At 36.5% G+C, this 14,643-nt stretch overlaps 1 protein-coding gene across 9 annotated transcripts in view; it reads right to left on the reverse strand.

Annotated features, from left to right (window-relative positions):
* RAPGEF2 (Rap guanine nucleotide exchange factor 2) overlaps positions 1 to 14,643 on the reverse strand; it is a 188,495-nt gene that overhangs the window by 29,959 nt on the left and 143,893 nt on the right. For all 9 annotated transcript variants that reach the window (XM_054064673.1, XM_054064675.1, XM_054064672.1 and 6 more), the window contains 8 exons: positions 9,420 to 9,597; positions 7,688 to 7,824; positions 6,981 to 7,139; positions 5,144 to 5,296; positions 4,698 to 4,862; positions 1,616 to 1,723; positions 1,323 to 1,526; positions 1,124 to 1,232 (listed from right to left, as the gene is read on the reverse strand). In XM_054064673.1, coding sequence (XP_053920648.1) covers positions 1,124 to 1,232; positions 1,323 to 1,526; positions 1,616 to 1,723; positions 4,698 to 4,862; positions 5,144 to 5,296; positions 6,981 to 7,139; positions 7,688 to 7,824; positions 9,420 to 9,597 — 1,213 coding nt within the window. The remainder of the gene's footprint in view (positions 1 to 1,123; positions 1,233 to 1,322; positions 1,527 to 1,615; positions 1,724 to 4,697; positions 4,863 to 5,143; positions 5,297 to 6,980; positions 7,140 to 7,687; positions 7,825 to 9,419; positions 9,598 to 14,643) is intronic.

Here is a 14,643-nt window from a genome sequence, read left to right on the forward strand (position 1 = left end):
ACAGATAAGAGGATGCTGCTTAAGAAAAAAGGACATGTTGTGATACTCCTTTGGAGATTTGCTGATAAGGAATACTGCATGCAATACACAGAAAGTAACCATTTGGAGACTTTACTGTGATGTGAATTCAGAATTTGCAGTGGAGCAACAAGATCAAGAAATTAGAAAAATACAGCTTCATAAGAAATGAAAAAATCAAGATTAGTCTTAAACATACTAAAGCAACACAAGAGACCAACAAACTTAGTTTGTGAAGAATGGTTGTACAGAACTTCTAGACCACCAAGCACATACTTCTAAACAAGCATATACAAGTATGTTAAGAAATGCCTTAGTTATTACAAACAATTCAAATATTAGAATCTTTACTGCAAAGCAAAAGAAATCCTCACAATGCAGATCTGACAAATGACTTGTGGTGACAACCTAAGCATAGTCAAACATCAATCAGTTAGTGCAGTGACATCCTATGGAAATATTCTGCCCTACTTATTTGCAATGAAGACCCTGATCCTGAAAAAGACATTTGTGGTACATTTCACTTAACTACATAAATAATCCAAGTATTCAGTGGCAAAAATCAAAACAAACCTACAAACTGTTAATTACTTAAGGTGCTAACTAAGGCCCTGAGCTGCTTTGAGATTCTTCCATGACTGCTTTAGTACTCATTCGAGAGAGAAGTGAAGGGAATAGATTCAGAGGACAGTGAGGTTATTTTCATCTAGCCAGCAAGAAAGTTTTTATTAACCTTGTTGCACTCATTGCCGGCAAGGACTGAAAAACTATGAGCAAATTCAGAGGACAGATTAAGATCACTGAACAAATGAAACTCGAAAAGAGGCTTCTTTCTTCAGAAAGGACTATATTTTACACATACAAACATGTTTTATAAGTGTGAACTGAATTGTTGCAACAGTTCCTTCTTAATCCAGAAACGTGCACTTGTGAAAGTGAAGTCATTTTATAAAAGACCCTACCGATAAATTTTCTCTGCAATTATGAGGTATTTTAGGTATTTCAGGATATGCAAGCTTCCTTTTTCTATTCTCCCCAGTACAAAAGTGTTTCTAACAATCTAAATTACAACGTAAATTAGAATTAAAAGTGCACACCAACTTACCAAATAAATTGGTTTTCACAGTGATAGACAGATGAGTGTTATTTCTAAGGATTTCCATGGCTTTTGACAGCTGAATATTTTCAAAGTTTTGACCATTCACTTCCAGTATCTGAAAATGCAGATAAGCAGTGTTATTTTTATTTATCAAAGAGAAAGGAAACAAAAAAGGGGAAAAAAAAGACATTTTAAAATTACATACCTGGTCTCCACGTTTCAAACCTGCTTCAGTAGCTTTGCTACCAAAATCTACACTGTCAACAAAGATTCCAAATCCCTTTTCTGACCCTCCCAGCAAGATAAAAGGCAAAGGGGCTTCTCGAGATGGCTTTGTTAAAGTAATCAATCTTCGTTTAGCTTTAGCAGCACAAGCAATATTTAACAGCCTCAAATGTCCACCCATTTTCTACAAAAGAAAAGCATAATGAGTTTATTTATAACAGCCTGGCTACTCTCTGCCACCCCAAATTGTCAGGAAAAAGATCTCACTCTTACCTCCCTCTCCAAATTGTTCTCAAACTCTTCCAGAAATCGAGTCATAGCAGGATCTCCTTCAAAATCGTTGAAGTGATTGTTCACCCACAACAATACTACCCGTGTAACCTGAAAATTAATCAAGAATATAAATATTTTCCAGGAATACCCAAAGCAGCTCTAGCAGTCAGTCCTTTAAAAACACTGCTCTTAGAAGCCCCTGTATATTTTCATTGGAGTCTTAAATAACACTCCCCCATCTTTATTACTATACAATCATTTACCAGAAGGACACAACAAATAAACTACTGAAACTGCTTTTACATGTATGAGTAATTGCATACTGTATTTCATAAAGAATACTATGAGTCAGAAAATTAACACTTGCAGTATCAAGTTGACTGAGTGGGGAATAAAGCACACAGGTACAAGGCAATGAGCTAGATCCATTTCTGACTTACAACAATAATTTCCTGTTCATGTCCATTTCCAAATCCGCTTAATTCTTTGAGCACATGACCATAAAGCTCGATATTACTTTATATTGGCTCTTCAATCTCACAAATCTTTAGATAAACCACCATTAACTCCATTAGGCATTTAAAAAAAGAGCTACTGTATGTTTACAAACAGGAAAAGGATCCACTGTGAGAAGCAGGAAAGAGGACTTAATAACAAATATATGCTTTTTTTTTTTCATTAGAGTCTATTTTTCAGTTTATTACTCCTCCTTTCTCTCCACCTGTACTTCCTCCAAGCATCTACTATTATCAAGGTCAGAATTATCCTAGCTGGTATTCTAGTTTGTTAGGAAATAAACCCTAAAGGAATACTATCAATTAAAGTTACTGAAGGTCAAGTCAAAAAATAAGAGGTACAATTTTTAAAGATATATGCTTCCACTATAAAATTTTATCTCGGTATGCAGTTTGACCCAACAAAACCAAAGCATTCGTCCTGACAAAATGAAAGATTTTCTCTTGTCTCAAATTAATATTGATTCATGGTATTTTTGAAAGCTTCTGAAAATAAAATGGATGTATCACTCAAAGTTATCCTAAAAATACAGATACATTTCTTCTGTTATGTTGGTCAAACAGGCTAGTAGGGGAGAGTCCCTAAACATTTTAAAAAACAGAACTTAAGAAGAAAATCTCATACAAATTTTAACCAGCTAAAAGCCAACCACTCTCCATTCTCTGCATTTGCACAAACTCTAAACCTCTGCAGCCTCTTATGCTAAAGATCTGACACCAAGCATCCAAAACCCAAAGCCTCCTACCATCACGGGAGCTGTACAGTTTACTGTTTATGCAGTTTCCAAATAGTTTCCTTTTTATCCCACAAAAGCAAGTGAGTTCAGAAGAATTGCTGAAATTCATGTCCAAACTAATCAAGTACATCGGAACTCCTCAAGAGCTCAGATTTTTAAGAGGAAGCAACTGCACAGCCCTATGTGCTGTAGCTCCCAGCCACGGGGATATAGGCTAGGGGTAGCATTTCTGGCATAACTGAGCTTCTTCCACCTTTGAAATAGAAGATGAACTTCCTTTCTGTTTAACACCCATGGTGCTTTTCATTAATGTGGATAATATTGGAAGATCAAATGTCTGGTTAAATTTAGTCTAATTGCAGATTTTTAAAATTGGCTGGGAAGTTGCAAGCCATACCATGCAACATATATTAAATTACTTTAATGACAGCTTCAATATCAACACTGCTGTCAAAGTTGGTAATTACTACCGTACCCAACAGGCACTGCACTAGAAAGGGTTGAACGGTGATTTCCAGAGGAACGTCATGACTTGCGTAACCATCAGATACAGCATTAGAAGAGGACTAATACTATAAAGCCAAGTACCCTTCTACTGGGCAAAAACTTCAGTAAGGCTGGATCTCAACCATCCCAGTCCGATTCCTAACAAGTTCTGATCATCTCTGGCAAGCTTTACTCACCCCTTTCCCTCTTCTCACTGCCTATCAGACACTAATACAAAGCAGACAAAACCCTCCAGATTCCATGTTCCCTGCTGGCTTATCTCTGCTTGTCCCAAGCTTTTCTCCAACTCCTGCCTTTTCGTCAACGCTACTCTGTGTCAGAAAGGGTTGGTTATTGAGATGGCAGAACAAAGAGCAGCTCTGTTTTCACATCTGATACCAGCAACTGTGCTTTTACAGAGGCTGAGGAGATTATCCATTGGAGGATAACTAAAATAAGTTTAAAGATAAACTCCAATATTATAGCTCTGAACCTGTAAAAACTTTATGCTAAACAATATTAGCCGCAAACCCTAACCTCTCTGCCAAATATAAGATCCTCCCTCCAAGACACAGATATAGTACTGTTTCTAGAAGAGATACTCAGATGTTGAGAATCACATTTACCTCTAACCTTATTGATATAATTCCCTTGGTTTCAAATTTACAAAAAAAAAATCTGGAAAATTTTACTAGTTTTAGGCGGGGAGGGGGTGTTGGGTTTTGGGTTTTTTTACATATGAGAACGTTGTCTACAAATGAAAATAAAGAATTTCAGTGTGAGGCACAGTATAGTCTCAACAGACAGTGTGCCAAAACAAGGCCTTATTCTTCCATCAGTTTTGTTTAGGGAAGATGTTTGATTGCTTTCTTCTGTTTGAGTGTTTGGTTTTTTTTATTACTGTGTAAGACTCAACAAATTGTTAACAATGCCTATATTTTCTAGTGTCTTCACAAAATAAATTATCGCAAAGTGTTTGCCAAGTTGTGTTAACTAGTGTTATATATGGAAAACATACAATTATATGCTTAAATTGCAAGACAACAGAATTATACCAAATTATATTAAATAAAAATGCTAATTACTGAAAAGAAGTTTTCCCTATACTTGCAAGCAACTAAGTTATGTTGTAAAAACACGACTAATTTACTTTGCCTGAACATATTAATACTTAAAAATAAAATAAGGAAAAATATTTTCTTAAGTTTATCCATATATTCTGCCATTAAAATACATTACAAGCTATTTGAGTCTTATTCAGTTTAGTCACTCTCTCTAAACCTTATTTCATTCTTTACAGTCTACGTTTCAGTGCAAATGCTAACAGGTACAGGGGATAGTAACCTTATCCCTGAGGCTGGGGTCATTGAACCACTCCAACAACTTCTTGCCCACTTCCATTGGGCTGGAAAGAAAGGTCCGATAGGTCAACAGGAAGTCTTCTATAAATGTTGGATCTACCACAGAATGTTCTTCCACCAAATGCATTGTTAACCTTTCAGCTGTTCCCTTTAAAAGAAAGAAAAAAAACACCACACCTTAGTTATTGAAATAGATTTTCAATAAATGCAAATTCATTTTCTCGTAACATACCGAAGACACATTACAGTGGAAAGAATATTGGCATTTACCGACTGATGAGTTAAGACAAACCTAACAAGTTAACCACTGTGGTAAGAAACATAAAAAATATTTTTATAGTATCTCAACCAATCCTAGACCAAACGTGCCAAGTTAAGAAGCTTATAAAAATACAGACTTTTGTAGGAGACTTGCTCTTTCGCTTGTACCTTGATGACAATGTGACCTTTTCTTGTTCCAGTGCGATCAAGCTCCCTGTGCTCCTTCACCATCACAATCTCCCCTTCCTCTTCCACCTTCTGCATGTTCTTTTCCACTTGATTGAGGATGCGGCAATAATCTTGCTGGGCTATACAAACAAACTGGAAAGAATCATTGCGCACCAGTATTAAAAGGTAAAATCTTCAGAAAAAAATGGCATTTAGACTTAAGATGCAAGTACTCTATCAATAGAAAAGATAAAAAGCAATTTCTCAACCTGCAGTGAGTCAGATTTGTCTTTACAGCAATTCAGCTGTAGTATGCAGAGAAATACACAAGCACAGTACTTCCATTACAATCCTGCAGTTAGAGACCAAGATTCATCAGAGCAAAAATGATTTAGCATTATCAGCTTTTTTTGTTTAGCTGCTTTGACCTCCCCTCTGCTGGAGATGAAGCTTTCTAGACTGGCTGGTATTTTAATTCTCTGCAAGCTTCTGTGTGGAATTCAGAAGAGTTAAGAGGTTGAAGGCAAAACCTGCCTTTTGGGTTTTGCATCTACTGCTACTGTAAATAATTCTCATTTTTCACAGCCATTACTAATAAAGTCAATCATAAGAAAACTAATGTGTATTCAATTACATGAGTGCGAGCACACAGAAACAAATTACTTCTGGATTAAAGTATATAGCAGGAAAAAAAACACATTTTCTACAATCACCTGCTCAGCCAAGAAAAACAGCAAGAAGAAATATTTTAAAATTATTCCTAGCACATACAGTATGCAAATATAGTTAAGACTAACCACTACAACTTCGAGAAAAAAATATTGTATACACTATGAATTGTCGTCTATAACTTGTTAAAAGTTTTATACCTTTGTCTCTTTTGGGGGGAAAATACTCAAGATTTAACTGTCATATGAACTCACGTACTTAACTGAAAGTAAATGATAGTATTTCTTCTGGTTAAAAACTTCGTAAATGACCATGTATATACTTCGGACAAAGGTAGAAGATTCATAGACATAGTGGTTTTTCCTGCATTCTTCCTAATTCATTTACATACCTTTTCTAGTTCCAGTAGCTAGTAGTAGCTGAAATAGAACTCCTACAGTCTTGATTTGTTGAAAAATTTTATCCTAACAAGATACCATTTATGCACTTTTTGGAAGTTAGATAGGCAGACTAAACCAGGCGACTACATTAAATATTTATACCCATTTCAAATGGCATCTACTGGAAGCTAATTAGCCATCAGGAGCAAACAAAATGCTTTATTCACTCTGGGTTTGTCTATTTTCTTCTGGATGGGAATAAGTAAATAGCAACCACATATGCAGATCAGGCTAGTAGTTTTATACTACAAGAAGCATTCCTGAAGTCTCACTATTTATTTTACAGCAAACATGAAGGCACTTCCCTTGAAAGGCCAGAGTGGCTGAGACTAGCTTTTCTATTCAAACCATGGGACAGAGCTCGTATTATTTTAAGATTCAGTAGCTGAGTTGAGCAAGGAAGAATGGCTATTGCCTGTAAAAGTAAAAAAGCCTCTAGTGGATAATGAAATTTGAAATTCTAAGGGAAAATTTGAAGCAATGGATAGATGCAACAGGGTGCTGGGCCTCGAGTTCTGGAGAAAGCATGTAGGCAAATCTCTTAATACAAAATAAGGAGAATTCACTTTTCCAGACTGTAGGTTTGCAGGAGGCATATTTCCCAATAATTGTACAGGGTTACACAATATAGATTTTACATATATTCAGTTTAAAAGAAAACTATGCCTGGCTACTACTGAGTTGCTTTATGAAAATGATTTTGCACGTATTACAGTCCAACACGCTACCTGGCAATCATCCACTTTGGTTCTCATCACTCCTTTCATGTATTCCTTTTCCATGGTAGGGGAAACACCAAAACTATTCCCCATGCAGAGTATCTCTGTTCTTCCATCAGGGTACGTCACCTCCACAGAGCCATTCAAAATGACTGACCAGGAATCCAGCTACAAGTCAAATATTGCAGGACACATGAAGACTGAATCACTTAACATTCTAATATCTTACCATATAGATACAATCCTTATCATTTTTCCAAAAGAAAAGTTATTTTTAGCACCTATTAAAAACATTTACCAGCTAGTTTGCCTTAAACGTGCAGCTATTTCCAGCTTAAGAAAACAGCAATCCTATTTTTAACTATAATGTTAAAGACTTTATGTAATACTTTAAAAAAAGAGAGGCCGCGGGGGGCAAATTAAAAATAAAAAAGGTGGTTTTAAAACACCACTTAAACACTGAAATAAACTCCCAAAATTAACTCAAACAGGCAGGAAGCATTTTGTACATTATGAAGAGAATTTTCTTATACTTCTTTTGCACTAAAAAAATGTGTGCATTCTTAATCAAAAGCTTTCAAACTAATGCATAATTTACATGATCAATGTTACTTTTTTTTTTTTTTTTTGATTTTTAAGCAACAAAGGAGAATTTTAACCCTATGGAATCTGAGATGTCTGGTATAATAGGAGAGTCCAAAGTAACTTGTACTGACCTCTTCCCCATCGTTTAGTACAATAGTTCCTGCTCTCTCCACAACTGCAAACACCATTACAGCACAGAGCTCTCTCCTCACTGACATTGTCATGTTGGCAAAAGCAGGCAATTGATGCATGAATTCCAGTAGTTGTTCTGAAGGAGAAAAAGCCCACTGAGTCGTGCATGTCAAAACAACAAAGCACAGCAAAAGCAGTTCTTCAGCAAGATGCCCGAGGCTACTTAAGCTAAAATGCTGCACAATCATTTCTGTGTACTAATAAATCATGTACAGTGGCCTGTTGTAATTACTGGGTATTTTGTAGACACAGACTGGCTGGTCATATCATCAATAGAAGTCCTGCAAAGTAGAAGTCAGTATAATGGAAGAACTGTAATGTAACTGAGAGCTCTGAATACAACCAATCAAACTGTAATACTCCAGCTAGCAGGGCAATAAGTCCATGAAGACTATGATAGACCTATATAAAACACAAAGACATTATGGAGGGAAATATCACAAAACTAAGCAACTTCATTAGTAAAGGCATTCCTTCTTAGACTAGACGTAACAGTAAATTGTACACGATCATCATACGACACATTCATGAAGTTCCACATAGAAAAGTGTTACATCTTAAAGGTGACTACTGCTGCTGTCTTCTGCATGCACTGGAGTTTCACTTGCACTCAGCTGTGAATTTCTCCCATGTTTTCGCTTTTTCTATTGTTCATGACTATGGAGACAAACTTTTCTTGGTAGCCCCACTGAGGGATTATATGCCCTAAATGCTAGACACTTTTGCATTCAGTTTGAACCAAAAAAACTACTAAAAGCAGTCAATAGGACTCCACCTTTTTCCTAAATTTTTATTCTCTCAGAATCACTGAATGGGTGAGGTTGGAAGTGACCTCTGAAGGTCACCTGGTCAAACTCTCCTACTCAAGGAGGGCCACCCACAGCCAACTATCCAGGACCATGCTCTGTCTTTTTTGCATCCTTGCTCCACGTATTTGTAAACATTGTTGAGAAACCACCAAATCTTCTCTTCTCCAGGTTGAAGAGTCCCAGTTCTCTTAGACCTTCCTCACATAAGAGATGCTTCAGTCCCTAATCATCTGATAAGCAACCTTAATCATCATTTAGTCATACTTCAACGAAAGAAAAAAAAAAACTAAAAGTCAGCCAGGGAAACAGATCAGATTAGAAATAGTAAGAAGTTGATTGCTAGTTCTGCATTGCTTTCAAATTAGCCTATATATTAACACAATAAATTAGTCTGATTAGATGTACATTTACGTAAAGGTCTTAATGGCTCCAATGTTTAACACAAATCTGTGTTTAAAATCAGACAACATCACAACAGACAATTAAAAAATACAATGTGATAAGCATCTAGTGTTGACATTAATGTTGATTTTGCCAAGGTTCTCCCTGTTTTCCAATATATAATGTTTACTTCATAAACAAGTTCTAATATCAATTAGAAGTTGAAGCTTGGCATCCAAAGAACCAGCAACTGAAAGTTTTCACCCAAGTGTGTTTTTCTCTTTTTTTGGCCATGCTCATTCACTGGCTGAATTTACGGCATTTATGAATCACTTTACAGATTAAACACTAAACTGACAAACTACAAAAGCCAACAATTGAAGTAAAACCTCAAGCTCATAAAGTAATTCTTATTTTATTTTTTTTTTTTTTTGTGAAAGAGAACAAGTTTGACGGTATTTTACTACATTTCAATACTTACCAATGTCATCATCTGTCCTGTCTATTGGGTCTTTTTCCAAGCAGTCTCTAACAATATCCCTACTCATCAAAGGATCCGATGCCCTTTCAATGTCTTCTTCATCATCATCATCCTCAGAATCCACTGCTGTCTCTGGCAACCCACTGAGATCCATATCACCAGCCTCACTTTCTGTAGCCTAAATTAATGTATAAACAATTTAACAAAACAAACAAACAAACAAAAAATCAAAAAAATTCAAGTCTGTTCTTCACCATTAGAGTTTTCTAGTTAAATATACAGAAATTAATTCTATCACCTAACAGATCACTCTAATTCACTCACTATTTTTAATATTGCTTTTTTCTTTAAATACTTTTTCAAAACAACTAACCACTAATCAATCCAAAACCACTGTTTAAACGGGGCTTTTAGCACTTATTTCAATCAGCCACACAGAAATAGAATTCCACATATTATTGAATCAGTAGGTCTCTGGGGAACTGTAGGCAGTTATATACCAAGGAACACTTTCTTGGAATATTAGCTGATTTTTTAAAAATACAATAAACAGTTCATATAAAACAGTGTTTCTTTTCCTGTCCCAACTTTACATTTTCAGAAACTTAGGAATGCAATGTAATTTTAAGTATACAGTTTGAGGAAATAAGTACAGCATCAAAACACTACAGAAATTTTGCTATCTCCCAGTCACCTAAGACCATATTTTTCCTTTACAATTCCAATGGAATATAGTTAAACACAGCTTTCATTTGCTGCTAAACAGTAAGAAAATTTACAGATACAGAAAAACTGCAAAGTCACTGCTTAAACACCACAGATGGGACTACACTGGATATCCAACAAACTTAACCACCTTTAAATTGAATTAAAATTAAGGAAAACATAGAACATACATATATCCTGAGACTATTAGGATAGCACCTAAAGTTAAATATATTTTAATGAGTCAGTTTTAAGACCAAATGTCTAATAAAATCATAGAATGGTTTGGGTTGGAAGGGACCTTACAGATCATCTTGTTCCACTCCCCTGCCATGGGGCAGGGACACCTTCCACTACTTAAGGTTGCTTAAGGCCCATGCAACTTGGCCTTGAACACTTTGAGGGATGGGGCATCCAGAGCTTCTCTGGGCAACCCATTCCAGTACCTCACCATCCTCCCAGTAAACAATGTGTTCCTAATATCTAATCTAAACTTACTCTCTTTCAGCTTAAAAGCATTATCCCTCATCCTATCACTGCACTCCCAGATAAAGAGCCTTTCCACAACTTTCCTGTGGGTCCTCTTTAAGTACTGGAAGGCTGCTCTAAGGTCTCCATAGAGCATTCTCTTCTCTAGGCTGAACAACCCCAACTCTCTCAGGCTGTCCTTGTATGGGAGGCATTCCAGCCCTCATATCATCTTCGTGGTCCTCCTCTGGACTTGGTCTAACAGATCCATGTCCTTCCTGTGCTTAGGACTCCAGAAACGAATGCAGCACTCCGAGTGAGATCTCACAGAAGCAACATAGAGGGGGAGAATCACCTCCCTTGCCCTGCTGGCCATGCTTCTTTTGATGAAACCCAGGATACAGTTGGCTTGCTGGGCTGCAAGCACTCATTGCCAGCTCATGTGCTCATCCACCAACATCCTCAAGTCCTTATCTTTAGGATTACTCTCACTCCATTCTCTGCCCAGCCTGTATTTGTGCTTGGGATTGTTCCCATCCAGATGCAGGACATTGCACTTGGCCTTGTTGAACTTCATGAGGTTAGCACAGGCCCATCTTTCAACCCTGTTTAGGTTCCTCGGGACAGCACCTCTTCCCTCCAGCGCATCGATCACACCACACAGCTTGGTGCCATCAGCAAACTCGCAGAGGGTGAACTCAATCCCACTGTCTATGTCTCCAACAAAGATGTTAAACCACGCCGGTCCCAATACTGACCCCTGAGGAACACCACTCATCACCAGTCTCCACTTGGACATTGAACCATTCACCACAACTCTTTGAGTGTGACCATTCAGCCAATTCTTTATCAATTGTGTCCTCCGTCTCTCAAATCTGTCCAATACAGAAACTAGAATGTCATGTGGGACAATGTTGAATGCTTTGCACAAGTCCAGGTAAATGGATACTTCCCTTATCCACCAATGCTGTAGCCCCACCATAGAAGCCCACCACATTCTTCAGGCATGAAAACCCTACAAGTATTTTTCTGTCATGGCTGATAAAGCTGCTTCTTCTCAGAACCTGATTAATAGCATGGCAGCTGCCAAGGCTCAGCTACAACAATTTTTAAGGAAATATAAGCTTCTAACGAGCAAGCTTTGAGCCATGGCTTGAGAAATCAAGTTTCACACACCTTATTATAAGGATGGTTTGTTTCTGAGACCCTGGAAGCACATAATGCATTTACATCTACTTTAAAAATACTACATGGAGCAAACGTAGCTGCTAAAGCCTGCTTTATAGATCTACCTCCCACACTGGTGAAAAAACACACCCGCTAAAAACTAGGTCATCCTCCAAACACAGAGAAGGTAAGACAAATTACACTGGCATTTTCGTAGAATCATCTTCTCCTGCTTCACTAGCTGTGGCTGACATCTGTTACTTTAATACCATTATACACAGCCACCTTATGAATGGTAACATATGGCTGGAGATGGATCAGGGCAGCTAGTGTCACTCTTAATGTTTCTGTCCTACAGCACAACACAAGCTTTGTAACAGGGTCTCGTTAATATAAAAAAGCAAAACAGCATCTATACAATATTGAACTTATTCTTACTCTGTGCTTTTATTAAAAATATAGAAAAAATACTAAGCATTTCTTAAGTAGGATAAAGGATGTCATACTGGCATACAAGCAAATCACAAAACCAATAACACTGATAGCAGGATTTTCAAGAGCAGTCTTACCGTGCTTGGCATGGATATTCCCTATAATATATTTGAAACAGTTGCTCTAACTACTCTTACAAAATAGCCTTCAACAAAAGCTACTGGTGGAAAAATGAGACAGTAGACAAACAGCTTGCGACGTCTATCAGAATCAGAAGTCTCCAATGGTGACAATTCCAGTGACAGTAGGGCTAATTCACAAGTGAATTTTGCAAACATTCCCATTACTAACAAACACTCCTTCCACCTGCACAGAGTAAGTTCTCTCAAAAGCACGTTGGTAAGATGAGTGCAGAACTAAATTTAGTAACGTGTATGCTTGTATACATAAGAAAAATATACATATTGTAAAAGCCGAATTGTTAAAAGACAAGTTATTTGACTGTCCTAAAACAACAAAGCTCTATTAATCAAGAGTACTTGATGCTATTTTAAAAAAATTCTCACAAAAATTAAATGCAATTATGTATTCAGAAAATACTCGTAAAACTAAAACTGAAGACTACAAGTATTTCCTGAAGATAATGGCTTTTTACAGAGCTAATTAAATCTTTGATAATTTAAGTCATTGGTGAAAACCCGAATGGTAAAGCAAATAATTCTAACTTACTAGTTATCCAAAAAGATAAATCACTGCAAAAAAAGAAGCTCAGAATGTAATGCAGCAATCCACAGAGTAACAAGAAAATTTATTAGTTTAACTTAAAACTTTAAAAATAAATCTTATCTTTGAAGAAACAAATGCATCTTTTCAAGCAATTTTTTGTAAAAGTTATGATTATGCAAAAGTTAGCAAAGGAACACAAATATAGCCTTTCCACAAAGGCAATACTCATTCACAATAGTAAAGAATTAAATAACTCATCTCGTAAGGACTCTCAGTTTACAAATGCAATTAGTTTTGCATGAGTTTTGTTGCATTATTAAGAATAATTCAGTCTGTCTTCATGTTAAAAGCAAGCACCAATTTATCTAAAAGAAACATTGAAAATAGCTTCTTTAGGCTTAGTAGCATCAAGCATGACAAAAAACTCAAGGTCTTTCTGCTGACATATTAAACTTCATAACCCACCTACTTGAGTACTTTTGTACTCCCTCATGTGTTAGAAAAAACAAGCATGTCCACATACGAATACTTAGTTATGAAGCAATAGCCACCCATTTATGAAAGATTAAAGGGTAAATCTTGATTAGCTCCTTTGAGGACAGTGGTTTCCTTTTAAACCTCAGCAGTATAAAATCCAGAACACATGATGTAGAGAATTTGTACTACAGTCAATCACGAGGCTTAGAGCTTCCCAGGGTATTTAATCTAAGATGAAATACACCTCAAAAACAGTGCTTTCATAGGTGCATGCTGTCCTTTGTTTCTTGAGTAATGAGAAATTAGCTTCACTTAAATAAATCTAAAGAGACTGCACATAAGAAAAATGCTAGTTGCAGCTTAAAGTACAAAACAAAACGTCTCTCAAAGTCTGAATATCAGTTGCAAATACAATTTTCTTCATGAATGGAAAGACCACATTAAAAAAAAAAAATCACTAAAACTTCAAAGGAATCTCACAATGACAGTCTAATGTTTATTTGCCACATCGCCAACACGAAAGTCAGACTACTGAAGACAAATATTATCAAGCGTGGGGTGAAAAGTTATTTCACATTTGTTACCTAAGACGACCTGTCCAGTTTTAAGCAGTGTCTATAAAGGTTAATAATACAGTAATAAAAATGTTTGTTCCAACTGGTAAGGATTAAGTTCTAAAAAAGCTTCTGGATTTGCATAATAACAGCTAATTTTAAAAAAACCATATTAAATAAGTAGGAAAAGAAGGAAAATAAAGAAGCCTTGTGTATGATTGCAAGTTTGGAAAAAAACAAATTAAAGAAAAAGGACTATCTTTTATTCCCCCTTAGGTCAAATTGAACAGACTGGGGAAATGGAAGACCCTGTTAGTCCCTTTAAACTGGCATTCGAGGAAACTGATTAAGCCCATCTCTTAAAGAGAGCAGCAATGGACTACATGAAGGGCTAAAGAAAATCACCTCCTTTACTGCCTCATTTCCTTCAACAGCCAATTTTTGTGTATGTGTCGAGAAACAGATCAGAAGAGGCCAAGGGTGATGTTGGCTTATCCAACAGTTAACTCTTCCTCCTGTGTTATAAAGGCTTCATCACATACACCTGCACATACATCCCACCCTTACTATGGCAAAGAAAGTGGAAAGACTTCGAAAATTGCTTACAAGATGCTCTAGTTTAGGTGGCCTTCACAGATTTCTTTCCTACACTGGTTTGAGGAAAAGGCTTCCAGCTTATCTTGACAATATAAAGA

The sequence above is a fragment of the Cuculus canorus genome, chromosome 4 (assembly GCF_017976375.1).
Source record: "Cuculus canorus isolate bCucCan1 chromosome 4, bCucCan1.pri, whole genome shotgun sequence".
In the NCBI taxonomy this organism is placed as follows: Eukaryota; Metazoa; Chordata; class Aves; order Cuculiformes; family Cuculidae; genus Cuculus; species Cuculus canorus.